Raw genomic sequence first — 25,986 nt, forward strand, 5'->3', positions numbered from 1 at the left:
TGGGAGCTCTGGGGACTGTGGGTGGCGCTGTAGAGACGCCCTGCCTTGAGGTTGCGAGGGGAGCTGCTCTTTATACCCCTCACCAGTCGGTCGTCGGCTGTGCGCCACCCCGAGGAAGGCGTGACCTCCCAGGTGTCCTGGACACAGGGGCTCCCATTGGCAAGCCCCTGGAGCAGGGTGCAGCTGGGGGGGACCATTAGCGGCCAACACACCCAGCAGCTGGACAATGGCTGCACCCACGTGACACAGGGGATTTGAGTAGCAGTGTGGGGCACCAGGAGTGTCCACTGGAGAGGCAAATGTTTCTCGGGACAGGAAATGGAAATCAAGGCTGGGGACAGGGCTGAGGGATGGGGTGGGGTGGGGCCTCAGACTCCGCTCTCCCGAGCATCTCCTCCACCCTCAGAGGAAAAACCGAAGTCCCCACCACAGCCTGCAAGGCCCTCCATGATCTGGTGCCCCTTCCCCCATCACACATGCTCTTTACCTCTCTGTCCATCCTCTATCATCTCCTACCATTCTCTCCCTCACCCCCTGCCCTGCAGCCACACTGGCCTCCTCACACACTCTGACCTCAGGACCTTTGTACATGCTGTTCTCTCTGCTCTTCCCCTTCATGCTCCCCATGGCTTGTTCCTTCATTTCCTTCAGGCCTCAGCTCAAATTTCACCTTTTCGAAGAGGCCTTCTTTGACCATCCTCTCTCAGCTAACCAATCGATTAAGGGACTTAAGAAACAGACAACCAAATGCAACACAAACACTTTGGATCCTGATTCCAAGAAAACAACTCTAACAAGACAATTTTGAGACCATCTGGGAAAAGTTGAGTACAACCTGGATATTAGATAATATTAAGGAGTTATTTGTTAATTGTGATGGATGTGGTGATGGTATTGTGCTCATGATAAAAAGTTTCTTCCTTATCTGTTAGGGATCCATACTGACATCCTTTGTGAGTAAAACGCTATGGTGCCTAGGATTGCTTTAACAGACACCAACAACACGGACCCCACCCCCTCCCTGACATTCTCTCTCTCTTTATCCTGCCTCGTCCTTCCTCGCAGCATATATCAGTATCTGACATATTATGTTTTTATTTGGGGATGTGCTATTGTCCGTCACTCTCCATTAAAATGTAAGCCCCATGAGGTCAGCACTTTTGCTGTATTCCCGGCACCTGGAAAATGCCCGACACAGAGTAGGCGTTTAATAAATATTTGCTAAATGAGTGAATGGATGGATGCACAGGCTCTTCATGTCCCCCTCCCGCATGTTCCCTCCTTTTGGATCTTGTCTCAGACATTTACCCAGATGGTCACCAACGCCTGGTGGCTGCCCTCACCGCTCCGAATCACTCACCGAGTTGTGTTGATTCCACCTTCTCAGTGTTTCTCCAAACTTGTCACCTCTTCTCCATGCAAACCACATGATTTGGTCCAAGCCTCCAGGCCCTGCCCAGGGCCACCCGGCCAAGCAGAGGTGAGTCTGGAGTTGGGCATCTGGGCATCTAACTGCAGCACAGACTTCAGCCCAGCTGGGGCCCCTCCCACCCCTTCACCCACAGCCACTCGCTCCTCCACTCCTTCAGTCCTCATTGTAGTGGAAATTGCTAATTGCCTCCTGTCTCAATTCTCCTCTTTAGAAATTGAACCCTGAGCTTCAGCTGGCTAAATACCTGCCCAGCTAGAGACTACATTTCCCATACTCCTTTGCAGCTAGGCGCATCCTGTGGTTAAGTCTTGGCCAATGGGCTGTGAGCAGAAGGAAAGTGTGCCACATCCAAGTGATACCCTTAAAGAGGAAACTTCTCACCCTCCACTTCCTCTTTCCGCTTACTGCAGCCTTGGTTATTATGAACCAATTTTGACCATGTGGGTGAGGACAATATTTTAAGGGCTGGTGGAACAATAGGATAGAAGGAAACTGGGTCCCCCTATGACCTAGTGGAGCAGAACTGTCTACCTTCCTTGAACTAACACTATGGTTTTGGGTCTTTTCATTATAGCAGCTTAAGCTATACACTCACACATTTATTCTGGATGCCAAAGACTTCTTGTCAGCCCTTAAGATCTGTTTTATTCTTCTTTCTCTATAACAGAACCTCTGATTGTAGCTGGGCATATGGCTGCCTGTTATAAAGACTATGTTTCCCAGCCGTCCTTGCAGCTGGCTATGACGTGTGACTAAGTTCTGACCAATTGGCTATGAGCAGAAGTAGTGTATGTCAGTTACAGGAAATGTCCTTAAAGAGAAGGGGTGTGTCTTTCTTCATCCCTTCCTCCTTGCTGCTGGCTGGAATGAGGATATAACGGCTGGCCCCTCAGCATCCATCTGGGACCCTAAGGTGACGGTTGGAATGGAATCCATCTACAGCTGAATAACCGGAGCAAAGGAGCCTGGGTCCTTGACACATGGGTCCTATACCAGCCCTGAATCACCTAATTCCAGACTTTTAAGTGAAAGAGAAATAAACTTGTATCTTATTTAAGCCATTTATTTTGTGTTTCCCTGAATTGTAAAGCTGAACCTAATCCTAACTGATATATTCACTCACTCATTCATTCATTCATTCTGAAATGAGCCAGGAACACAAAGTAATGGGACCACTATGTGGGTCTGGGGTGGGTCCCCCATACTCCTCTCTATGGGACACTGAGTGCCTGGTCTGCCCCAAAAAGCCCTGGACGTTGGGGTCCCCAATAAGCGGATTCTACATCCTTGTGAGAACAAAGCGCCACACCGGGGCAGCACGAAGATCCTTGGGCCCTCACCCCAGGTGTTCTGGAGTCAGCAGCTGCCTCTCTCTGGGCCTCAGCACCCCAATGCCATCAGCTAACAGCCCTGCCAAGCCTCCCAGGAAGGGTGGGCATGAGGATCTAAGGCAGAGCGAGGCCGATGCCACACCCCTAAGAGCGGATGGAAACTTAGGCCACTGCCTTCCTACAGGGCTTGAGTCTCGATGCTGGAACTGTCTCTGGGTTCCGCCAGCCGCAGCCCCCACCACCCCAGTCACTTCGCTATGAGGCTCCTCCCTACTATGATCTGAGACATCCTCCTGGCTTCATAAAATACTGCCCCCACCTTGTCAGCCACACCACCTCGGGTTCTGTCTTGCTCTTCTTGTCAAGGCGGTCCTCATGTGCTCCCAGGCCTGGGAGCAAGAAGAAAAAGTGGATCCGAAGGGAGGCAGAGCAACACGCTGCCCAGATGGCCCTCGTTTTTGCTGAGGGCCAACCCCAGATAAGGCTCAATCTTAGGCAGCTCAAAGCCAGTCGATTTAATTCAAGAGATGTGGATTAAATGCATACATCGTCAGTCAGGATGCTGCCGCCCTCAAATGACAGAAATCCAAGCTTAAGAAGAAGGAACTGTTGGCTTGCACATGTGGACAGTCCACGGGTGCCTCCCAATTTCCAGCTGAAGTCCTGAGAGCTGCTCTGATTGGACAGCTCAGCTCCCGAGCCCACCCAGGAGCTTGGATTGGCTCAGACTGGCAGTCACGTGATTCTCCCCTGGCTTCAAGGAAGTAACTTTCTTGCAGGACCTGTTCAGAGCCTTTGTATGAATATGTGGACAAACGGAGCATATGGCAATTCCAAAATTGCTTTGAATTTGAGCTAACACTAAGAAATTGGGAGATCTGTTATGCAGGGCCTGCAGGTGGATGGACTCGAGCAGTGACTGCCTCCTTTAGACAGAGCATGAGCTCTCCAGTTTGCTCCAATCCCCACTACTCCCTAATGTCTAGTCCCCAAGCTGCTTCACGACAGACATCGAAGTTTGATGTCTCACTAGTGACTGGATTATAAGTCCCAAATGCAAAAATGTGAAGCACCACACAATTTGAGGGACATCAAATAACCCTCAATTAATTGCGTGTACTCTCTTGTACATACAAAAGCATGTGTGTGCTCTCCCACATGCACACGCATGAACACAAACATGCATGCATGCATGCAAGTACACGAGTACGCAGCTGCACACACAACCACACGGACCCCCCTGAGATACAAAGCCAGCCTGAGCCATCACATCCCCAGCCTGAGGCTCAGACCCTTCTCTGCAGGTACTGGGGCACGTGCACGCCCTGTACTGGGCTCTTGTCCAGGCTGGGGAGGGGGAATCAGCAGTGGCATGACCCTGGTCCCTGCTCTCCACGCCCCGCCTTGCCTGGGGCCAGCTCTGGGGTAAGGATACCTACCATGCTGGCCAAAGGCTGGGTTCTAAGCTTCCGTGTCACCTTTGGCTTAAGGCTGGAGTGAGGACTAGGTGGAGGTGAGCCTCCGGAGGCAGGGGCATTAGAGTCAGCCATGAGGGGACCAAGGAAGCCTCAGCCGCTAGAACCCACAGGAAACCAAAGGGGCCCCCCACCCCAGGAGAGGGACCCCAGTTGGGGGTGAGGGGGAGGCTGGTGTGTCTTGAGCAGGTGCACACTCCTGGCGGCCCTGTTTGCGGTGCTCTCTGTGGGGCCCTGGACCAAGACAGAAGCTTCTGCTCCCAGGACCCACCCTGCAGGCTCCTCGTGTCCCTCAGCAAGCGGTCCGGAGGCCGAGATAGGAAGGCAGGTGTCTCTGCTCCAGGGCCCCTCCTGCGACTTCAGCTCCTAACAACCCCGGCCTCAGCTTCAGGGAGCCACGGCCTCGCTCTCTCCCTGCGCCTCCACCCTGCCCTCGGCGTTCCTCGGGTGTCAACCAGGAAGGACGACACGAAGGCCTGCGACGTGCGTTATCTGGACGGAGTCAACAGGCCCCTCGGCTTCTTATCGCCAGGCTCCCGGGACCAGGAAAGGAGCCAAGAGCAGCTGACAAGTCTCCCAGGAGAGAGGCCATGGGCTGAGGCCTGCCCGGGAGGCAGAGCACCTGGCAGGGAGGTGAGCTCGGCCCCTCGCCTGCAGGAGCACAGGGGGAGTGGGGGCGGCATCGCTGGCTGAATCAATCCCGGGAGGTTCCAGGGAGGAGGCCGCCCTCACACTGGGCTTGGCAGAATGGGTAGGACTTAGAAGCGTGGAGGGCTGCGCAGACAGGGCACAGAGCTTCAGCGAAGGAAAGGAAGTGTGAGCACAGCAGTGCTCAGAGGCACAAGCCTCAGGTCTTCACATATCAGGCTCCAGTCCAGCTGTGTGACCTGGAGTAAGTGGCTCCATGGCTCTGTGCCTCAGTTTCCTCATTTGTAAAATGAGGAAAATGTGCCGATGGCACAGTGTGGGTTATTACAGGATTCGATGAAATGACTGCTAAGGCCCATAGCACACAGTAGGTACAATGCATGCATAAATGCTAGTTCCTCCCCACCCCTCATGGTTGGGGTGGGAACGCTCGGGAGACGGTAAGGGCTCACACTTACTGAAAGACCACACATGCCAGGTCTGTAGCAATAACGCGCAAACAATCCCTTTTAAGATGGGGACACCGAGGCTCTGGAAGGGAGCATCCCTGGCCTGAGGTCACCAGGCCACTGAGGAGGAACAGAGTTCGGGCTCAGGTGTGGCTGAATCCAGCTCTGGGGCTCTCAGGGTCTCCTCTGTTCTGGGGAACTCACAGCCTGACTCAGGGACATAGGGCTGGGTCCTGGAGGGGGCAACCCTGGCCGTGGAGGGCCGTGTCTGGGCTCAGAGAAGGAGACCGAGGCAGTGGGAGAAGCAGAAAGAGGTCCTTGCTGCTCTCCAACCCTCCTCTTCAGAAGAGGAGGAGGCCCTGGTGGAGGGAACAGCCGGGGCAAAGGAAAGAAGGTAGGAAGCAGCAAGAGGGCCTCCTCCAGCACAGAGGTGCGACCTGAAGCCCAGAGAGGGGAGGGCACCTGCCCAAGGTCACACAGCCCTCAGGAGGCAGCCCCTCGGTAGGGCGCAGCAGCCGCCTTCTGACCCCGGGCGGCCCCACACTCTCTGAGCCTTGTTTCCTGCAGGGCTGTGAGGGGTTGGAGAGGGCCCCCCATGCCAAGACCTTGTGGGCCCTAGTCTCCTCTGGGACCCCAGCACCCCCAGCTCGGAGAGGGTGCCACTCAGGGTGGAATCAGGAAGACCCCAGGGCCCAGGCAGGCCTCCCGGCGCTGCGCCCGGCTTCCCATCGGAGACGCTCTGCTGCCCTCTGGTGGCCCCAGGAGATTCTCATTTTCCCTCCAGTTCCTGAGATCCTTCCCGAGGCGGCAGGTGCCGGACTCCAGGACCACCACCCACACTCCCTGTGCCCCACAGGTGTGTCCCGACCGATGTGGGGGTCCAAGAAATACAGAGTCATATTAAAGCCTCAGGTTTGAACCCACCCGGGTCACATTCCAGCGACGCGACTTCGTGCGGGTTAAGTAACACTCCCGTGCCTCAGTTTACCCTTCTGTAGAACAGGGGTGATAATAATGGTTGCTACTTCATGGTGCCCTTGTGAATGTTGAAGGAAATGTGAAGACAAGATCTTAGAAGTTTATGGCACATAACAAGCTCTTGATAAAAACTGGTGATACTGTCCCCGACCTGCCCCAGCCTGTAAAGTGACAGGACATCCCTCCTCCTTTCTGACCTGGTCCCCAGGTAAGGGAAGCCCTGCTAGGAGCTCAGCACGGCTGGATTCCCTCAGAGACCAGGGTTTTGAATCCTTGGCTTTGTTGCCCAAGTCGTGTGACACAGAAAGAGTGGCTTCATCACAGTGCCAGCTTCAGGGCTGCTGTGTGCCTCCCATGAGCTCAAGGAGGTGGGAACCCTGGACCCACCAGAGTCACAGATTCAACTCAGAAAGTGTTTATTGGCCAGGGCTATGGGGTGGGGCGGGGGGGTGCCACAGGGAGCAGTTCAGGAGGCCTTCCTTCAGGAGGTGGCCAGCACAGGGCACAGGGCAGCTTCCACAGCCATCCGCCAGCCTGGGGGCCCCTCAGCTGGCCATAGGGGTTTCCAGCCCAGACCAGGAGCCCTCAGCTCTGACCCAGCTGAGCTTTCAGAGCCTGCAGCTCTCGGCTATCAATGCTGTTGCCTCCACACACGATGACCACGACCGAGGCCAGGGAGGGGCGCAGGCGGCCCTCGGCCTGGAGCCTCTGCAGGAGGCCTGAGTAGATGGCAGCCAAGGCTGCCCCGCAGGCAGGCTCCACCAGCATACGCTCGTCATCTGCCCAGAGCAGGGGGGTGGGGGAGGAGGAGAGCACAGAAGGGAGGGACGCTGGTTAGTGCTCCGCAGGCTCTGGGCAGTGCAAATCCGTGAAGCAGCCAGCCAGCCTGCCCTCTGTCCACCCGTCTCACAATCCATTATGTGTCTGACTCTCTCTCCATCCATCCCTCCATCCATCCACCTTTCATCCCTCTATCCATCCATCCATTCCCCTATCCATCATTTGCCTGTCTGTCTGTCCATCCATCAGTGTATCCATCAGTCAACGTATCCATCCATCCATCCATCCATCCATTCATCCATCCATCCCCTATCCATCATTTGCCTGTCTGTCTGTCCACCCATCAGTGTATCAATCAATCAGTGTATCCATCCATCCATCCCCTATCCATCATTTGCCTGTCTGTCTGTCCATCAATGTGTCCATTAATCAGTGGGCCCATCTCTTATCCATTATCTACCTTTCCACTCACTCATACATTCATCCATTCACTCAACAAATATTTATCGAGTGCCCATTCCCTGCCAGGCCCCATGCTAGCAGGACCCCGGGGACATGAGAGCAAACAAGACACACCAGCTCCCACTCTCATGGAGGTCACAGTCTAGTGATGGAGGTGGGTAAGAACCAGGCCGTTATGGGATTGGTGCATAGGAGTCTCCCACCTATGCAGGGTGGGGGCGGGAGATCAGAAGAGGCTTCCTGGAGGAGGTGCGGTGAGGCTGAGCAGCCTTGAGTCACAACAAGGCCACAGGGAGCAGGGCCGGGGAAGAAGCGCATGCACAGAGTCTGGGGGATGGACACAGCACGGCACGCTCTTCCTCACCCTCACCCCTTCCATCGACTCAACGTGCACTCATTGCGTAAGGACTGCGTGGCCAGCCCTGCCACAGGCGCTGAAGACACAGACAGGGGAGAGCAGGCTCTCGCTACAGGGCGCAGGGACTCGGGCCCGGGGAGGGGCTGGGGCAGCGCTCACTCACCCAGGAACCTCTGCACGGCACTCACAGCCTCCACGTCCTCCACCACCTCGGAGAAGATCTCGAACTCCTTCGTGCACTCCAGGGCCCGCGCGAGCACCGTCTTGGCCCCCAGGGACTTGGCCACACTGGAGGAGGGGCGGGGGCGGGGAGGGCGGGGTTGCGGGGGGAAAGCTGGGGAGTCAGGAGGCCCCACGCGGACCCAGCTCTCCCCAGCCCTGGGCTGCCCTCCTGTCTGGTGATGGGCGGGGGCTCACAGAGGACACGCTCAAACTCATGTGTCCCATGAATGACAGACCAACGCTCATCACTTTCTGACTGTACGACCCTGACCCTGCCGCTCCTCGCACAGACCCCAGAAAGCCATCATGGAAAAGGATTCTTTTTCATTTGATTCATTAATAACTATTTATCACGTCTGTGCTATGGCGAATATTGATTGAATGTTTACAAGGGGCCAGATGCATGGGTTTCCTGTTTTAATCCTCGCAACCACCTTTTGAGCTGGCAACTTAAGAGTTCCATTCTATAGGTGAGGAAACCTAAGCTCAGAGAGGGCAAGGAACCGGCTCAGAATGAGTCAGAACATGACTTTATTGGGAAATAGGGTCCTTACAGGTGTTATTTATTTAAGGTCCTACTGGATTGGGGTGGACGATGAATCCAATGACTGGTGTCCTTATAAGAGGACAGACACACAGAAGAGAAGGCCAAGTGAAGACAGAGGCAGAGGGATGTAGCTACAAGCCAAGGAAAGCCAAGGATTGCTGATAACCACGAGAAGCCAGGAGAGCAAGGAAGGATTCTCCCCTGGAGCCTCCGAGGGGGCGCGGCTCTACTGACACCCAGATTTCAGATTTAGAGCTTCCCGGACTGGGAAAAAATTAATCTCTGTTGTCGCAAGCCACCTCGTTTGTGGTCATTTCTATGGCAGCCTTAGGAAACTAACACAGCATCTGTGATGATGGTGGTGCTGGCGGCCATGAAGGATACAAGATGAGGCGGGTCTGGAGGCTGGACCACTCTCTGTTCAGTCGTTTGTTTGTAACAACTTTTGCCCAGTTGAATTAAGATCAGTTACAAAAAGCAATGAGGAAAATGTTCTCTCATGATGTTGCAGAAAAAATGAAACTATGTTTATGATCTATAATACGAACTAGAAAAATAGAGGTTATGGAACTGTGTGAAGGATATAATCGCAACTTTTAAAAATACATAATCAATTCATTCATCATGTCACAGACATTTATTGAGCACCTACTGTGTGCCAGGCACCTTTCACTTGTATATAACTATGCACGCACGGGGGGAAAAAACAAAGACTGGGAACAATGCGACCCATTGCTCATCTTTGGGCGGTGGAATTGAGGGTGCCATTTTGTTTTCTGTTGCTTATTGCTTGCCTACATTTTCTAACTTATCTGCAACACACTCAGATTGCTTTTGTAATGATCCAGACCAATGAAAGTTTGTTTTATTAATTGATGAGGCTCAAATGAACCACATCCTTCATCTACTTTTTCAGCACCGCCTTCTAACTTAGACCCATGTTACTACAGCTGGAGTCCCAGGGGAAGGAGACCCTCTTGGGTGCTCCTCACCCACACTGGTTGGGCCTGGGAGGCCCTCGGGCAGCAACATCCCCACCCTCCAGTCCCCCAAATGCCCCCAGCCTCACCTACCTGGTGATGTCCGGCAGCGTGACTAGCCTGCCCGCCTCGACGGCAGCATTGAAACAGTGGGCCCCTCGGGTCTCCATGGCAATGACGGGCACGTGCTGCCAGCCCACCTGTGCCAGGCCATCCAACACCCCAACCAGGAGCCCCCCACCCCCCACCGACAGCACCAGGGCTCCTGGCGGGGTCCCCAGCGCTGCCTTCAGCTCCCGCACCAGGCTGGCATGGCCTTCCCTGGAGAGGAGCGGGAGGAAAGCAGGTGAGGGAAGCCCGGAGTCCCAAAGGCTCCCAGATACACAAACTGCCCTTGTCACCATCCCCGCCCCACCCACAGCAAGGGGAGAGTGGGTGGCTGAGCCACACTGGGTTCATTCAGTGTTCATCCATTCCACTTAGTCACTCACCCACTCTCTCCTCCCCCCTCACTCTCCCAGGCACTTTCTCAGACATTGTCCCATCGAATGTCCTCTGTAACTACGGGAAGAGGCAGCAGTCGTGGGTGTGTGTGGTTCAGAGGGGACCACCGTACCACTCAGAACCAGCCTCACTCAAGTCCTGGGCCTGGGACTTAATGTCTCTGTCACTTACTAGCTGTGTCATCTTGGGCAAGCTGCTTGACCCCTTTGTGCCTCAGTTTCCTCACCTGTAAAAAGGGCATAAAACACCCACCTCTAGGGCCTCGGGAAGGAAGAAATGGATTCGATGTGCCCCAAAGTACACACTCAATAAAGGGGATGAATTATTTGCATTTCCATTTAACATATGTGGAAACTGAGGCATGGGGTGGTGAGATGCTTTGCATGAAATCACGCAACTTGCAAGTGGCGGAAGTGAGGTCTGAACCCAGGTGTATCTGGCTTCAAAGCCTCTTCTCTCTGGCCCTCAGTTTCCCCTTCTGTCTAATGGGAGGACCCTGGCTCCACAAGGGTCTCAGCTCTGAGCTCCATGGGGGAGGGCACCAGCCTTACCATATCAGAGGGTGGTCAAACGGGGAGACGTTCTCCCAGCCGTCCCTTCTGGCCAACTCTAGTGCCCTCAGATTGGCCTCGTCCCAGACCTAAAGAGAAACCAAGGGCCTCAGAAGACCCCAGAGTTGGCCTGCTTGGAGGCTGGAGCAGAGCCTGCGGTCTCCTGGACGGCTCCAGGGCCCGGTGGGCTGGGGAGGACCCCGAGGGTGAGGCCAGAGCTAGCACGGGCCCCTCGGCCTCAGGGACAAGTGCAGTGGCTTCTGGGTGGACCCAGGGCTGCCGTGTGCTTTCCACAATCCCCACGGGCCGCGCCTGGCTGCCAGGCTGTGTGAGGACGGAGCCCCCCATCCTGAGCTGCTGGGGGAGGGGCGAGGCGTCTTCCACTGCTAACCAAGCGGCAGGGGAGAAGCCCCCTTAAATCACAGCCGCAAATAGCACCTTGACCACTACAGATCCTCTCCGTGAAAACCAGCGATGGCCCAGGTGGTGGCCTGCAGTGGGGCTTAGGCAGCCAGAGGGACAGCCCCCATCTCGACAGACCCGACTACTTGAGGTCCTGTCTTCTTTCTCACTGGCTTGGCATCTTGGCAGAGGTCCATGTCCCTGCACCCCACCCCAGGGTCACCTGTGGGGCATTCTCTGGCTAGGGGACTTGCTGGCCAGTGGGCAAGGCGGACAGCAAGTGTGAAGGAGCTGACCCCCTAGAGTGACCCTTGGGCCCTCCCCGGGCCGTGCTCTCCACGGTAGCACAGAGGGCCCCGGGGGACTGACCAGCGGCCCACGGAGGTGACCTGCTCCTTCACACACCCCTCCTGGGCTCTCTTCGCTTCCCTGACTCATTTCCACCCTCCCCTATTCACATTTCCTGCAGTCACCCCCCCAAAAATCTACACGCACCCCAATTCTTCTCTGACGGTCTGCTTCATTTCAGAGGGACCCACGCCATCCCATCTCAGCAGAAGCTGAATGGAAAACAGCAGCCTCCTTTCCCACGGGTAGGGTGACACGGGGGCCAGAGAGAGCCTTTGCCCGACCTTGGGCAGCCCGCAGCGCCCACTCTGCGCCCAGGCCTGTGCCAGGGGGACTCAGAGAAGAGAAAGCAGTGGTCCCCGCCCATGAGGAATGCCCCGTCCAGCTGAAGAGATGGGCCCCATTCTCACGAGTTATTGAGACAAACATGAGGTTTGAAGCTGTGCAGCCTTGACTCCCCGGCGCTCCCCTGGAGGTCCCCAGCAGCCCCCACCCAAGATCCCTGCCTCTAACCCCACATGCCTCCCATCCATTGCAGCCAGAGCCAAAATCCAGCCACATCTCTCGGCTGCCCAAAATCCTTCTCTGGCTCCCCACTGCCCGCAGGTTGGAACCCACGTGGCCTCACCTACCAGCCACCCTGCCTGACTGGGCACTGTGCCCTCCTCGGCCTCCCCTCTCCCCACCATCCTGCCAGACGCTGGGCTGCAGCCGGAATGCACCAGGCTCACCCCATCTCCACGCATTTCCCTCTTTCCTCTTCCCACGAGCACTCTTTCCCTTTTCTCCACTGGGAAGACTCATATTTCTCCTTCAAGACCCCACTCAGGGGACACTTCCTTCTCAGGGAGCCTTTCACGGATCCCCTCCCCAAGTCTGGGGTGCAGCCCCGTGGGAGTTTGGACCACCACCCAGCTCTCCCCCTCCCCCGGCTAGAATCCTCCAGCCATGCCCTCTGCCCTCTGACTTTGCTGTTCCTCTACAGAGTAGGGGGGAGGACACTCCACACCCCACTGAGATTGGTCTTCACCATGTGACTTGCTTTAGCCAATGGCACATAGCAGAAGTGACAGTGTCACGGTTCTGAGCCAAGACCTTATGAGGCACTGCATGCCTCCTCTCACTTCCCTTGCCACTCACCTAGAAAGAACAGGCCCCAGGTGGCCCCTGGGCAAGGAAGATGAGAGAACGTTTCCTACAAGCCGTTGACATCTGGGGGCTGTTTGTTATGCAGCATTGCCTAGCAGCGCTAGCTGGTGAACACAATACGCCTTCTCTGTTCCCCCTCAGTGCCCTGTGCTTCCTCCATCGCAGCATCTCCGTGCTCTGTTATCAGCATCTGTTACCTGGGTGTCTCCCCGACAAGACTTTGAGCTTCTTGAGAACAGAGACCATGACTTACTTTCTTTGTATTCCTAGCTCTGTCTAACATAGTGCAGGCACATAGGATGTGCTCAGTGAATATCTGTTGGATGGAAGAAAGGAAGGAAGGAAGGAAGGAAGGAAGGAAGAGAAGGAGGAAGAAAGGGTACTGGGATGATGGAAGGGTGAATAGATGCATGGATGGAAGGAAGGGATAAAGGGTGATGGGTGGGAGGATGGTTGAATGGGTGAATAAACAGAGGACAGAAGGAAGGAAGGAGGGAGGGGAGAGGAAACTATACACTAAGTATTGGAGACCATCTTTCAAGTACCACGGTATGGCTTTTAGTTTTAATTTTGATGGTTTTAAATATCTGTTTTCCAAGGATGACTTTTTTTCTTCTTTCCAGGAGCATAGAAGGATTCCATGTTTGTGTCTATGATTCTTTGGTAAGAAAGTGCTATCCCGTCAGTGGGCACCCTTCGTGCTGGGTGGTACCAGAACGAGAAGTGATGCTGCCACCATCTTGCTTTATACTTTTTGTCTTATCGAATGGCAAAAATTTTAGAGGGGAAATACCAAGAGTTAGTGAGGCTGTCGGGAGACACACAAGCTCCTGGTAACCACCAGCTCCCCGTTTCTCCCGGGTTCATGCAGAGGCAGCCTTCTCAGCGTGGGGAGAGGCAGGTCGAGAGGCCCCAACCTCAGTACACATCACACCCCACTCCCTCCCCTCAGCTCAGCCGTCTCAGGGGAAGACTGGTCCCAGGCATAGTTCATCCAAAGGAAGAGGGGACAGAATCTCGCAGGGGAGCGGGGGTGAAGGGGGAGCAGCCCACTCCAGCCGGCTTCCCCTTCCCAGGGTCCTTACCTTTCCAGTCAGCTGGACCTCGGCCCCCTGCCCCTCCAGCCTCCTCACGACCTGCAGAGAGGTGCCCTCGGGGAGCACGATGGTGGCGGGGACGCCCAGCTTCCGAGCAGCATAAGCAGCAGCCATGCCCGCGTTGCCCCCTGTGGAGGAAGTAGAAGGGGGTGCAGTGGGAAGTGCTGCATTAGCCTGTTGACACGCTTTCCCCCTCCCTCCAGTGGCCTTTGGGGGCCACTCCTTCCTGTGCTCCTGTGCCCCACCTTTGAATCCCTCCCCTAGCCCAGAGGTGGACACACGATCTAGACTGAGTCAACTGGAGAACTTAATCCCCTGACCCGTGATTGATTCAGGGATCAATACGTGACCCAAGGTGGGCCAAAAAGACCAAGTCGTGGATTGAGGAGAGCCATCAGGAAGGGGTGCTCCCTTCTCACTAGGGTTGGTAGGATGGTAGGGGGCAAGCCTGGAACTCCTGATGGCCATCTTGAGGCCTCTACCATGAGGCCTGTATGAGAATAAAGCTAGTATAGAGGAAAGAGAAGCCAAGAGAAGGAGAGATATAGAGGAGAGGTCCTAGATCCAGCCATGCCTGAAAGCCACTTATCCCAAGAATTTTCAGTTCTTGACATCTATGACTTAAACTTGTATGAATTGGGTTTCTGTCACTTACTACCATGAGTCCTGAATGATGGGAAGAACGCTGGGAGGGGACACACAAAGTGGGCATCTGACCATGACCTTGATGAGGAGGCTGAGCCCTGGACATCTACTGCTGCTCCAGCCAGCTCTTCTTCCCCACACCCAGCCCTGAGGACCCTCATGAGCAGAAAGGGGTGGGGTCACCTGAGGCGCACACCAGGTGTCTGCATCCCTTCTTGGCCACCTGGGAAAAGAAGGAATGGGGTTGGGGGCTAACCAAGCAGGCGTCATGGAGGCCTGTGTGGGACACAGTTGGACCCTCCCCATGCCACTGCAACCCTGCCCACCCCACCCCCACCCCCAGCTCTCCTTTCCCTTCTGCACCTGTTCACCTCTCCCCTCCTGCCCTCGCCCCCATCCGCCCCACACCCCTCACGCCTCCCCTCCCTCCTGCGCAACCTCGCCTCTCCCCTTCTGATCACACGGCCTCACCTCCTGGCAGAAATGCCCAATGCCCCGGATCTTGAAGGAGCCGGTGGGCTGCACATTCTCACACTTGAGGAAGACGGTCGTGCCCACCACCTGCGACAGCGCCCAGCTCTCCAGCAGAGGCGTGACTGTGTGGAAGTGCTCCTCAGCCGCACGCTCCGCCAGGGAGCCCTCCATGCCAGCAACCACAGGAGTCCTGCAGGAGGACATGGACGTCACAGCCCGGGCACCACTGGTCAAGAGTCCCCTTAACCAGGACGGGGTGCTGAGGGGCAGGGCGGAGGGAGAGAAGACCCTCTGCTTGGCTCCCCCTACCCCCTCTACTGCCAAGCTGTGAGACTCCTGGCAAGTGTCTGCCCCTCTCTGGGCCTCAGTTTCCCAACCCGGATACGGAGGTTTGAAGCTGGGGCCCTTTGATTCTGTAACTGTGGCTGCCCACAGCGCTGGGGGTAGAGAACATGGCCTATACGTGGTGGTGAACGAGAGCAAAAGCATTCATTCCTCCATCATTCATTCACTCATAAAAGCATTTCTTGAGCGCCTACTAGGTTCCAGGCAGCCAGGTTTTGGGACCCAGGCATGTACAAGCCAGAGGGCGGCCCTGCTTTGTCAGAGCCCACATTCTGGTTGGGAAGACCAAATCACAGAATTTCAAACAGGGGTGACGGGAAGGGGGTGCATCTTAGCAAGGGTGGTCACGAGAGACCTCTCCCAGAAAGAAACTTTTTAAAAAACTTTTATTATGGAAAATTTAAACATAGCAAAAGTCCTGAGAACAGTAGAAGGAACCTCTTGTGTAGCTGTCACTCAATTTCAGCAAATCAGCTCACCGCCTGGCTTGTTGCATCCATGTCTCCACCCACTCTCCCTTCCTCTGTTATTTTTTCCTCCCTTATTAAATTTTCCTCCTGTATTATTTCATCTGTAAATATTTCAGCACGCACCCCTAAAAGCAAAGAATTCTTTTTTTCCTGGCAAGATTGATTTCATTGGATCTTTTTATTGAGATGTAATTGACATATGACCTTATACTAGTTTCAAGTGTACAACAATTATTCAATATTTGTATATTTTGCAAGTGATCACCATCGTAAGTCTAGGAACATCTGTCACCCTACATAGTAACAAAATCTTTTTCTTGTGATGAGAACTTTTAAGATCTACTCTGTTAGTAACTTTCAAATATGCATAACAGTATCATAGTCACCAAGCTGTTCCTTCCACCCCCATGACATTTATTTGATAACTGGAAGTTTGTACATTTTGCCCACAAAGAGCTCTTTTTAGACAATGTAGCCACATGGTTTCACAACTACATACATTTGTCCAAACTCATCGAATTTTCACTGAAAGTGGGCTAATTTTATTTATGTAAATAAATGCTAATTTTTAAAAAATGTAATCACAATACCATCATCACATCTAAAAACATTAATAGTAATTTCTTAATGTCATCAAATATCTGGCAATTGTTCAGGTTTGCAGCCGTCTCATGAAATGTGATCAAGGGTGGTGGGTTGGGGTTTTTAACCGTCTGAATCGGGATGCATATGGGATCCGCGCGTTCTGATTGGCTGAGCGTCTTCTAATTTTCTTTTGATCCGCACGTTCTCAAAAGGGAACTCTGAGATGAATGACAAGCAGGGAGGGAGGGAACAGCATTCCCGCGGCGGGAACAGCAGGTGAAAGCAGCTTGAGAGAGGGAGGACTCGGGGTGCACCGGGGGCGGGGAGGAGGGCTGGGCGGCGGACGTGAGGGCCGCGGGCGGGCAGGGGGAGGCCCGGGCCGTCCGGCGGGGTGGGGGGCGTCCCAGCCCCGGGGAGGAGCCGTGCCTTTATCCTAATCCCACTTGCAGTGGGAGGTTTCCAGCCAGGCGCGGGGGAGGGAGCGAGCGAGCGAATGAATGCACCCGTGGGTAAGGCGAGGAGAAGAGGAGAGAGGGAGGAAGTGAGAAGGGAGGAGAAGCGGAGAGAGGAAGAAAGGAGCAAATGAAGCCGCTTTCCTTCTCTGCGCCGAGAAGGGTTGGGCCGCCCCCCCCACAGTTCCACCACTTGACACTAGGGGGAGCGCTGCAGCTCCCCACGCACCACGAGCCGGTGTCGTCTGCACCTGCTCAGGGCTGGGTCCCCATCAGAAGGTTCCAGCTCCTGGATTTGACCTGTGTCCTTGTCGGCATGGCCCTTTGAGTCCCCAGGCAGGGCAAAGCCTGAGCCACCTCCACCTGGTGCCATCAAGGGCACTTTTGGAGCTGGTCATGGCATTGAGGGAGCGGCGGGAGGCCCCCCCCAACCCCTGTCGCCTGTATCGTGGAGCCCCAGAGTGTGAGCTCCGGGGTCAGCAGGGGACCAAAGTCAGAAACCGGCTCAGAATTCCCGGCTGTGTGACCAAGACAGGTGTCTCAACCTCTCTGTGCCTGTTTGCCTTCCTATAAAATGGGAGTAACAGTCCTGGCCTCACAGATTATGGTGCAGATTCTTCATCATCATCATCATCATCATCATCATAATAGCTACTGAAGGGGAGCAGATTTTGCCACTCCAAAACATGTCTGTTTGGCATCCAGGTTAGTTTGAGCTAAAGGCAGTCAGAACCCAGCAGACTCAGGAATGCTCTTTACTCCGTCTCAGCTGCCCAAATGCATGTTGGAAGGGGGCCTGGACCCGGACGAGAGCGGCTGTTGGACTGACCTCTTTAGCCGGGAAACGGATCTGCTGGGCAGGGAAACCTTTGCTTTCCAAGCCTCCCGCCTGCCTGCCTGTGAGGCGCCCCCCTCCCCCCGTGCCCAGAGCCTGCCCCTCTCCCAGCTCAGGACGGGCCCGAGCCTCAGTCGCCGGCCTGCCCTTTGAGTCCGCATATCTTTATGGGCTCCCGTGTGCACGCAATCAACTCTGCCTCTCTCCTGTTAGTCTGTCAGATCAGCTTAATTACCAGACCAGCTGCAGAGCCCAGAGGGGAGAGGGGAGCATGTTTCCGCCCCTACGCTGCCCCCTGCTGAGTCCCTACTGTGCGCCAGACATCAGCCGACCCCCTGCAGGTGCTCTGTCACCGGGGCCTTCTAACTGCTGGCGTGCTCCCCTCACTCTGGCAAGTTTGTAGGACACTGAGAGGGGACAGCCCTGGCCTGGGAACTGGGGATGCCACAAGACAGACATCTGCTCTTGGAGCTGGTTTACAGTCTGATGGGGACATCAGCGTTCCACAAACAACTGTATAGACAGACAAAATAATTGGAAATGGTGAAAACTGCTCAGAAGGAAATATGCATATGGGGAGTCTTGAATAGAACAAGGGGACCAACTTTGGGTAGAGAGGTCAGAAAAGGCCTTTGGGAAGAGGTGACCATTGCAACTGAGACCTGAAAAAGGAAAATGAACTAACCATACGGCAAACGGGGCGAAGAGCTTGCGCATCACAGGCCCGTGCTGAGGATTGAGACCATCCAGCAAAGGCGTCAACTCTGGGCCTGGCATTATGATAACAGCTAATAGTTGGGTGGGACTTGCAAGCCAGGCACTGTGCCAATCACCTTATATGTTATCTCATATAATCCTTACAACAATCCTGAGATAGGTTCAATTATTAATTCCATTTTATAGACATGGAACTGAGGCCCAGAGAGGTTAAGGAACTTGTCCAAAGTCACACAGCTGGAAATGGCGCGGCCAGGATCCAAACTCAGGCAGTGTTCTTTGGCATTTGTGCTCTTAACCACCATGCCATACTTCCTCTATTATATTAGCAATATTATGATGATGATGATGATGATTAAAGGTGTGAGCATTTAATACTTAATTGCCAGTTGGCCTGAGGAGCCAAATGCTGCCGGCTCAGTCTCCCGGCTCCCCCAGCCCTCTTGGTTATCCTGACCACCCGCAAGAGGGCGGCAGGTATCAGTTAAATGAAGAAGCCCCAGGTCACCAACAGCCTTCTGGGTCCAGACGCCCATAAGGGCACAGGCCTTCCAGACTGAGGTCTGGGCCAAGCTGAGCCCGCGGCCTGGGGACGTGTAGCTGTCCCCGCATGTGGCAGCCGCTGGGGCCGAGGGGGTGCCCTGGGCCCTGTCTGCTGAGGAGCAGTGCAGCGGGGAGCCCACGGCGTGGTTCAGGGCCCAGCAAGTACAACCGCAGCCGAGCCCCCGTTCCTCACCGGGCTGTACCTGTCGCATCTGTGGACTGGGGTAATCACCTCCACTCGCCCCACCGCCCTGGTCCCTCGGGCTTTTCCAGAGGCCACCTGGCTGACACTCACAGCCAAACCCCTACGCAGAGTTGGGAGACCTTGGCCGGCCCCCCGCTGGCAGCCCCCCAGCCCTGCCGCCCCGGCCAGCAGGACCTGCCCCCCACCCTCGGCCCCTGCACCCGGCGCTCTCCTCGGGGCAGCCTGGGCCGCGGGGCAGCGGGAGCGGAATCAGTCTTCCTGGGAGGGCTCAGGCCACCCTCCCCTCCTCTCACTTTCGCGCACTCAGCTGGGACTTTGCCCTGGAAACTTCCAGACTTCCCCACACTCACAGTCGCACATGCACACAGAGCCCCAGGCCCCTTACCTTCCTGCCCCACTGTCCCCAGACCAGCTTGGCCCCAGCCTGTGGCCACCAGCCACCCGGCTTCCCGTGGCCTCACGGGGCCTCGGCCCCTCCCACCGTGTTAAAGGGACAGCTCCCGGCTGGAGGAGGGACCCGGGAGCAGCTTTCACTGCCTCTCCGTGCTCTGTCCACTATCCCATCCCGCCTGACAGATGAAGAAACGGAGGCTCAGAGAGGGGCACTCCCTTGGCTGAGGCCACCCAGCCAGCGAGAGACACTCTTTACCCCTCACCTCGGACCATCTCTTCCGTGACACCAACATCTCCAAGTCTTCTTATTCCAGCCCGCTGCTTGTCCTGAATGCCCAGCCACGTGCCCTGGACCACTGTCAGGGTCGGCTTAGGTCTGAGACGAGAAAAAAAGGACAAGGAAACAGTTGTTATCCGTCACGTGAGAAAGGCCTATTTTCTGAAGCAGCGCCTCATCTCTGATATCTTACACCCAACTTGGGAACCCAAACAGTTATGTACGGTTCACATGCACGACTCTGATCATTCATTCATTCATTCAACGAACGTTTATTGGACAACTACTATGTGTCAAGCCCTGGGGACCTCAGCTTCAAAGAAGACAGCATGTCCCCCGCCTCAGAAAGCCCCAAGGAGCCGTGGAGGAGCAGTTGGAATCCGTGCCGTCAGAGGCTGGCAGCGGAGGCAGGCAGGGCTGTGGGCGGCCAGAGCAGGTAGGAAGGCTTCCCGGAAGAGGGTAAGACTGAGCTGAGCCAGGAACCAGGAACGCGGATGGCGAAGGTCAGGAAGCGAAAAGCGTGGTGTGTGGCAGGACGGCAGTGTCCAGTGGGACTGGAACAGAGGAGGCACGCTGAGGCAGCAGGTGGGTTCAGGGCTGGCAAGGCGGGCAAGAAGAGAGTCCACAGGGGTGCCCGTGCCAATTCAGAGTCTGGACCTCTCCCGGGGGCAGTAGGGAGCCATGGAAGGCTGTAGGCAGTGGAATGATGATGTGATCAGATTTACGTCTTGCCTCTGTCACCATCTCGCTGGGTGAACCTGAGCTAGTCCCACCCATCACTGGGCCTCAGTTTCCCTGTATGGAGAATGGGAGGTGAGGTCCAGAAAGCATCTGGCAGCCCAGATGGTCTGTGCCCTCCTTGGGCTCTATATGACCTCCCCAAGTTTGATGATTAACTCCCGGCCGCACGGGATCAAGTCGAGCTGTTTGGCCGCGATCCTAGATGAGGACTCTGGCAACTTCATCCCCCTCCTCTCATTGCACGTGCACCCGGCCTTGTCAGCTGTCCTGTCCTGGACTGGCTGCTGGGGACAAGAGGTGGTAAAACCCAATTCATGCCCCGAGGTGGCCCCTGGCCTGGAGGGGAGAGGAAGACACCCAGTTCAGCGACAACGCTAACACCGCCTGGGAGGACAGAGAGCAGAAGGTCCCCAAGTGCAGCTGGGGGTGGGAAGGGATCACGGAGGGCTTCCTGGAGGAGTGGGGCCTTAGCGCTTACCTCAGGCTTGGAAGAGAAACATGACAGCTGCATTTATTGCGTGCCTACTGCATGCCAGCCCTCTTGTGTTGGTCAGCATACCTTAAAGGTTTTTCCATAGTTGGGCATTTACTTCTGTGTGCATTTGGACATAGGGACAGTCGTGTGCCACGTAGCGACATTTCAGTCAATGACGGACCGCATATACGACGCTGGTCCCCTAAGATGAGTCCCATATAGCCCAGCTGTGTAGTAGGCCATGCCATCTAGGTCTGTGTGAGTACGCTCTGTGATGTCCACACACGACGAAATCGCCTATCGGAACATTTCTCAGAAAATGTCCCATCGTTAAGGAACACGACTGTATATTATGCATATAACATCAAACCCGTAATTTCATGGATATGATTGCTTAGGAGGAAGTTAAGTCAGGTACAGAGGTTTAAAAGTGGAGCCTGTTTTAAAAAAATATTAACTAGTAGCAGTAATTGTGGTTTCCGGTCTGAAAAGGCAGTATGCCTAATGGTTAGAACACAGACCCTGGAGCCAGGCTCCGGTACAAACACCAGCTGTGTCACCGACTGGCTGTGTAACCTTGGGTTAGTTACTTCACCTCTCTGTGCCTTGTTTCTTCAACTGAAGATGGGTATGAAATACCAGCTCCCTACGGGAGTTGATGAAAGGCTCAGATGAGTGAATATACGCAAAATATCTAGAACAGTACCAAGTGCTGTGTGTTCGCTGCTGCTGCTGTTGTTATCATTACTGTCATAAGAGAGGTGACAAGTTGTACACCTAAAATGAAGACAATGTGATATGTCAATAGAGCTCAGTAAAAAAAAATAGAGGTGACACAACAATATGGCAAAAGTTGCAAAGGTGACACGTGAATGTCCAAAGTCTGGGAACATGACGTCCTTATACCACAGAATGTTTACCACACCCCAGGGCAGTGGGAACCCTAGATTGTGGAATCACGCTTGGCTCAGAAAGGCCAAGTCACTTTCCCAAGGTCACACAGCAGTGGCAGAGGCAGGGCTCAGACCCAGAAGAGCCGGGCTCCAGAGCTCCTGGCTAGGAAGAGGATGGGGTAGGGAGGCCCAAGGTGGCTGCATCAGAGAGCGGATGAGGCCGGAGAGGCAGGCCAAGTCACTGACTGTCCCCTCCCACAGCCACCTTCGTCAGCCACCCCCTGTCCCTGACACCTCAGGTCACCAAACACCCACCTGGCCGGTCCCCAGGGTTACTCATTAAGCTTCGTTTCACCATCCTCGCCCCCAGCTGGCCTTCTTGATCCCGGGGCGAGGGAACTGCGTAGAGAGGACGGACGGGGCCCGGGACACGGGCGACTGGCCCTCCGGATTTGCAGGTTTAACCCTGTATTCCGTGTCGCACGCTTTCTAAGCCTCGCAGGCTCAGTTCCACTAATCGGTGAAAGGACTGGGGCTCGGCAGTCAGCTCGCGGCCCCGCGGGGGAGTCAGCCCCCGGCATCTGGACCCCGGTTTTCTGACACCCAATACCTGCGGCAGCTCAGCTGAGCTCTCAGACTCTTCAACTCCTGCCAAGACGACGGGTCCTCCCAGAGCAGACAGGCTCTCACACTCGGGGGCCGCATTTCTGCTGGCTGGGGCGGAGTCGCTCTGTCCTCTGTAGGGAGGCCTGGCTCTTCATCTGCCACTGCCCCCCACTCCCTGTCGCAGCCCCGACACTCAACAGGCCCCTGCCTGGCCCCTGTAGATATTGGAGCTTGAGACCCTTGCACAGAGGAGCTATCCCTCTCTCCTCTTGTCCCTGAAAAGGAAACGAGTCAGTTCTCAAGGGGGATCTGAGGCACAGAAAGGTTAAGCAACTTGCCGTGGGTTGCCCAGCAAATAGGCCTCAGGGCCAGTCTTCGACGGACCCCACATCCAACCTGGACGCTCTTGTCCTGAGAGACTTACAAATTCATAGCCATGATGTCTGAGCCGAAAGAATCTGCAAGGGCCATCTAATCCATCCTTTTTGTGGATGGGGAAACTGAGGCCCAGAGGAAAAAAAGGGACAGTTTAGCATCTGTCTTCAAGGCCGAGGAAAATTCTGGTCCAGGTTTTCAGAATTAAGCCAATTTGCTTATGCAGTCAGCAAACATTACCCCAAATTAGGCCCTACGAAAGGAGAGATGGAGACAAATAAGATGCATTGCCGGCCCTCAAGGGGCTTACAATCGAAATGTCAGTAAACAGATGCAACACAGCATTAGAGATGAGCACCAGAAAGTGAAATTAGAGTAACAATAAAATGCCAGTTTTTAAAAACTATTAAGTTTGGCAAAAAAATTTAAAAGCAAAACATAACAGCCAGGGCTGGTGAGAGTGACAAAAAATAGGCGAACTCATCGGTTGCTGGCATGATCAGGGATGGCTACGGCCTCTGGGGGAATAGATCTGTCAATGTCTATTACAACTGGATCAAAACCCAGACTTCTGAGCAAGAAATCGTAATTTAGGAGATTTATTCTCTTAAAAAAAAAAAAAAGCAGAAGGTAGGGATATGGGTGTGAGAGCTGTTATTAGAGTGTTGTTTAGAACAGCAGAAATATATATATTTACAGTGTTATGACTTTTTTTTACAAAGAACAACAGGCGAAAGTGTGCGACGTGGCAGTCTAAGATTGTGTCCAGGCCAGCGGGCTCGTGGAGAGCAGCGCTGACAACACAGGTTATCCCGGAGCATCGGCGGAGGTGAGGACAAGGGGGCAGGGGTCATAATGAAAACGTGACGCCGGAGACGTCCCACCGTCTGCTCCGTCCACAGTAGCCGCTCACCACCTGTGGCTCCCGAGCCCCTGGAATGTGGCCGTGAGACTGAGGAACGGAATTGCACATTTTATTTAATTTGGACGGATTTAAATTTAAATGGCGGCAGGCGGCCAGGGGCTACTGCACTGGACCGCACGGGTCCGGAGAATCTGTCTAGGAGACAGTGTGGCCCCAACGTGAGAGGGGTCATTGTCATCGGGGACGGTGTCAGTAAACCCTTCGGCTTTGTGTAATCATTTCCCACCCGAGACGGACAGATCCGAGTGACGTGCAGACAGAAGGACAAATACGAAACTGGGACAGTAAGTACCCAAAATCAGCAATGAATCCGTGTCGTGTACAGATGGCCGCACCTTAGAAAAACCCCATACCCAGGAAAAAAGAGGAACTTGGCAGTGGAGACAGCTGCACACGCTCCCTGGGCCAGGCGGTCGAGGCCAGCGTCGATGGGGCGAGGTCGTGTTGGTGCCTGATGTGGCCTCGATGTGAGGGGACGAGAACAGCCCTGGGCCCTCATGTCTTCCTTCCCAAGTCCTATAACCCTAGTCTGCCCACGAGGAGAAAACACATACCCACAGCCAGTCCTGTTCAGATCCGCCCAGTCATCGAAAGCAGGGGAGTCTGAGAAACCGTCACAGCCAAGGGGAACCTAAGGGGACAACTAAACGTCATGTGGTGTCCGAGTTGGGATTCTGGAACAGAAAAAGGGCATCAGGGGGGCCAGCCTGATGACGTAGTGGTTAAGTTCACGTGTTCCACTTGGGTGGCCTGGGGTTCGCAGGTTCAGATCCTGGGCCCAGACCTAGCACCATTGGTCAAGCCATGCTGTGGCAGTGTCCCACACAAAATAGAGAAAGATGGGCACGATGTTAGCTCAGGGCCAATCTTCCTCACAAAAAAAGAGGAAAGAAAGAAAAAGGGCATCAGGGAAAAACTAAGGAAATCTGAAAAAAGTATGGACTTCATTAATAACAATGTGTCGATCTCAATTCAATAATTGTGACCAAGGCACCATATTAATGTAAGTTGTTAATCACAGGGGGTCTAGGGGTGGGGTATGTGGGAACTCTCTGGACTCCCTGTGCAGTAGGTTTCCTGGCTGTACATCCAAAACGTTTCTAAGATAAGTCGCTGCGCGGAAACCCGCGGAAGTAGTGGGAATAACAGGGCCTCCCGCCAGAGGCCTCTGCTCCGCAGGACGATTGTGCTCAGAGAGCGCTCCAACGATGAGGCCGTCTTCATCCTTGTTAGAAGCGAGCTCAACTGACGAAAGGCCCATGCTTCGAAAGGGACAGAGAAACAGGCCCCCTTCTTGGACACGGACGCTGAGGAGCGAGCAGGTGACAGAGAGAAAGCTGGAAGAGAAAGTGGGCTGCAGTCATTCGAGAAAGAAGGGGCAGCAAGCATGAGCCGTCCTGGATTGGCGGTAACAACTTGCCCCCTTTTGCCACAGTTCCTTGCTTCCGTGATCCGGGGAAACGCAGAGGTGAGGCGCAGGGGAGAAGGAAGAACATTTTGAGAATGTGAGCTCGTCACTCCCTGCCCCTCACAGCCTCCCCCCGGGGGGGAGAGACAGAGACACAGAGAGAGACAGAGACACAGGGACACAAAGACAGAGACAGACACACAGAGAGAGACAGACACACAGAGAGAGACAGACACACAGAGAGAGACAGGGACAGAGACACAAAGACAGAGACAGAGACACAGAGAGAGACAGAGACACAGAGATACAAAGACAGAGACAGAGAGAGACAGAGACAGAAAGCCAGGAGGTCTCACTTCAGACAGCACCGTGAAACAGCCCACGGAGGGTGCCACAAATTCACCACCAAACTGAATGATGAACTGAAGCCGGTGAATGAAAATGAAGAGGGCTAGGCACCAAGTCCTACAGCAAGGGCCACAGAGGTCAAAAGCATTAAAGTCAAAACAAAGGAGACCTGATTGGATTGGATTAATTTTACCAAGAAAAAAAATCTTTTAACTTCTCTAGGGGTTGAATGAGTAGCAGCTGGATATAGAACAGTAGCTTTTTGGATAAAGCAACTTTCACCCACATGGGATTAATTAATTTCATCTGGTCATATTAATAGAAGTAGAGAATATAGAAGGAGGGAGGTTTTAGTCTCATTCCCTATTACCCTTACGCAGAGTTGCTCCGCCTCAGCACTACTTACTTTTGGGGCCAGATAATTCTTTGTTGTGGAGGGCTGTCCTGTGCACTACAGGTTGTTCAGCGGGTGGAGGGGAGAGCAGGAAATCCAAGGGGGAATGGTCAGTACAGACCTGCCGTCAGGCTGTTCGTGGCCTCCTGGGGAGAGACTCAGGGGCT

The 25,986-nt window shown here is 54.5% G+C and overlaps 1 protein-coding gene and 1 long non-coding RNA gene across 8 annotated transcripts; one reads left to right on the forward strand and one right to left on the reverse strand.

The window, feature by feature from the left end:
• Positions 1 to 6,712: 6,712 nt before the first annotated feature.
• On the reverse strand, positions 6,713 to 20,505 carry SDSL (serine dehydratase like). Of its 7 annotated transcripts, none has more exons than XM_070627221.1 (10): positions 20,387 to 20,505; positions 19,641 to 19,753; positions 14,830 to 15,022; positions 14,542 to 14,581; positions 14,369 to 14,398; positions 13,702 to 13,841; positions 10,718 to 10,806; positions 9,756 to 9,983; positions 8,077 to 8,201; positions 6,713 to 7,092 (listed from the first exon to the last, which is right to left on the reverse strand). In XM_070627221.1, the coding sequence occupies exons 3-10, from the start codon at positions 15,001 to 15,003 to the stop codon at positions 6,899 to 6,901; spliced, it is 1,020 nt and encodes a 339-aa protein (XP_070483322.1). In that variant the 5' UTR covers positions 15,004 to 15,022; positions 19,641 to 19,753; positions 20,387 to 20,505; the 3' UTR covers positions 6,713 to 6,898. The 7 variants fall into 7 exon arrangements, with proteins under 7 accessions (XP_070483322.1, XP_070483323.1, XP_070483320.1 ...); XM_070627222.1 differs by having other exon boundaries at positions 20,380 to 20,499; XM_070627219.1 differs by lacking the exon at positions 20,387 to 20,505 and adding an exon at positions 19,963 to 20,094.
• LOC139084469 (uncharacterized) lies at positions 18,749 to 25,588 on the forward strand. Its single transcript, XR_011541873.1, has 2 exons — positions 18,749 to 20,239; positions 23,467 to 25,588. It is a non-coding gene; the product is annotated as an uncharacterized lncRNA (long non-coding RNA).
• The last annotated feature ends 398 nt before the right edge of the window (positions 25,589 to 25,986 follow it).

Source organism: Equus przewalskii, chromosome 7 (genome assembly GCF_037783145.1).
Source record: "Equus przewalskii isolate Varuska chromosome 7, EquPr2, whole genome shotgun sequence".
Classification (NCBI taxonomy): domain Eukaryota; kingdom Metazoa; phylum Chordata; class Mammalia; order Perissodactyla; family Equidae; genus Equus; species Equus przewalskii.

What these genes read in the sequence shown, in the direction of transcription:
- SDSL (XM_070627221.1), bottom strand. Translation starts at nt 15,003, where the DNA reads ATGGAGGGCTCCCTGGCGGAGCGTGCGGCTGAGGAGCACTTCCACACA. An exon ending in ACACCTGGTGTGCGCCTCAG is followed by an intron (nt 14,399 to 14,541) that starts GTGACCCCACCC and finishes GTCCCCTCCCAG; the next exon opens with CGTTCTTCCCATCATTCAGG. An exon ending in TTTGACCACCCTCTGATATG is followed by an intron (nt 9,984 to 10,717) that starts GTAAGGCTGGTG and finishes GCTCCTCTCCAG; the next exon opens with GGAAGGCCATGCCAGCCTGG.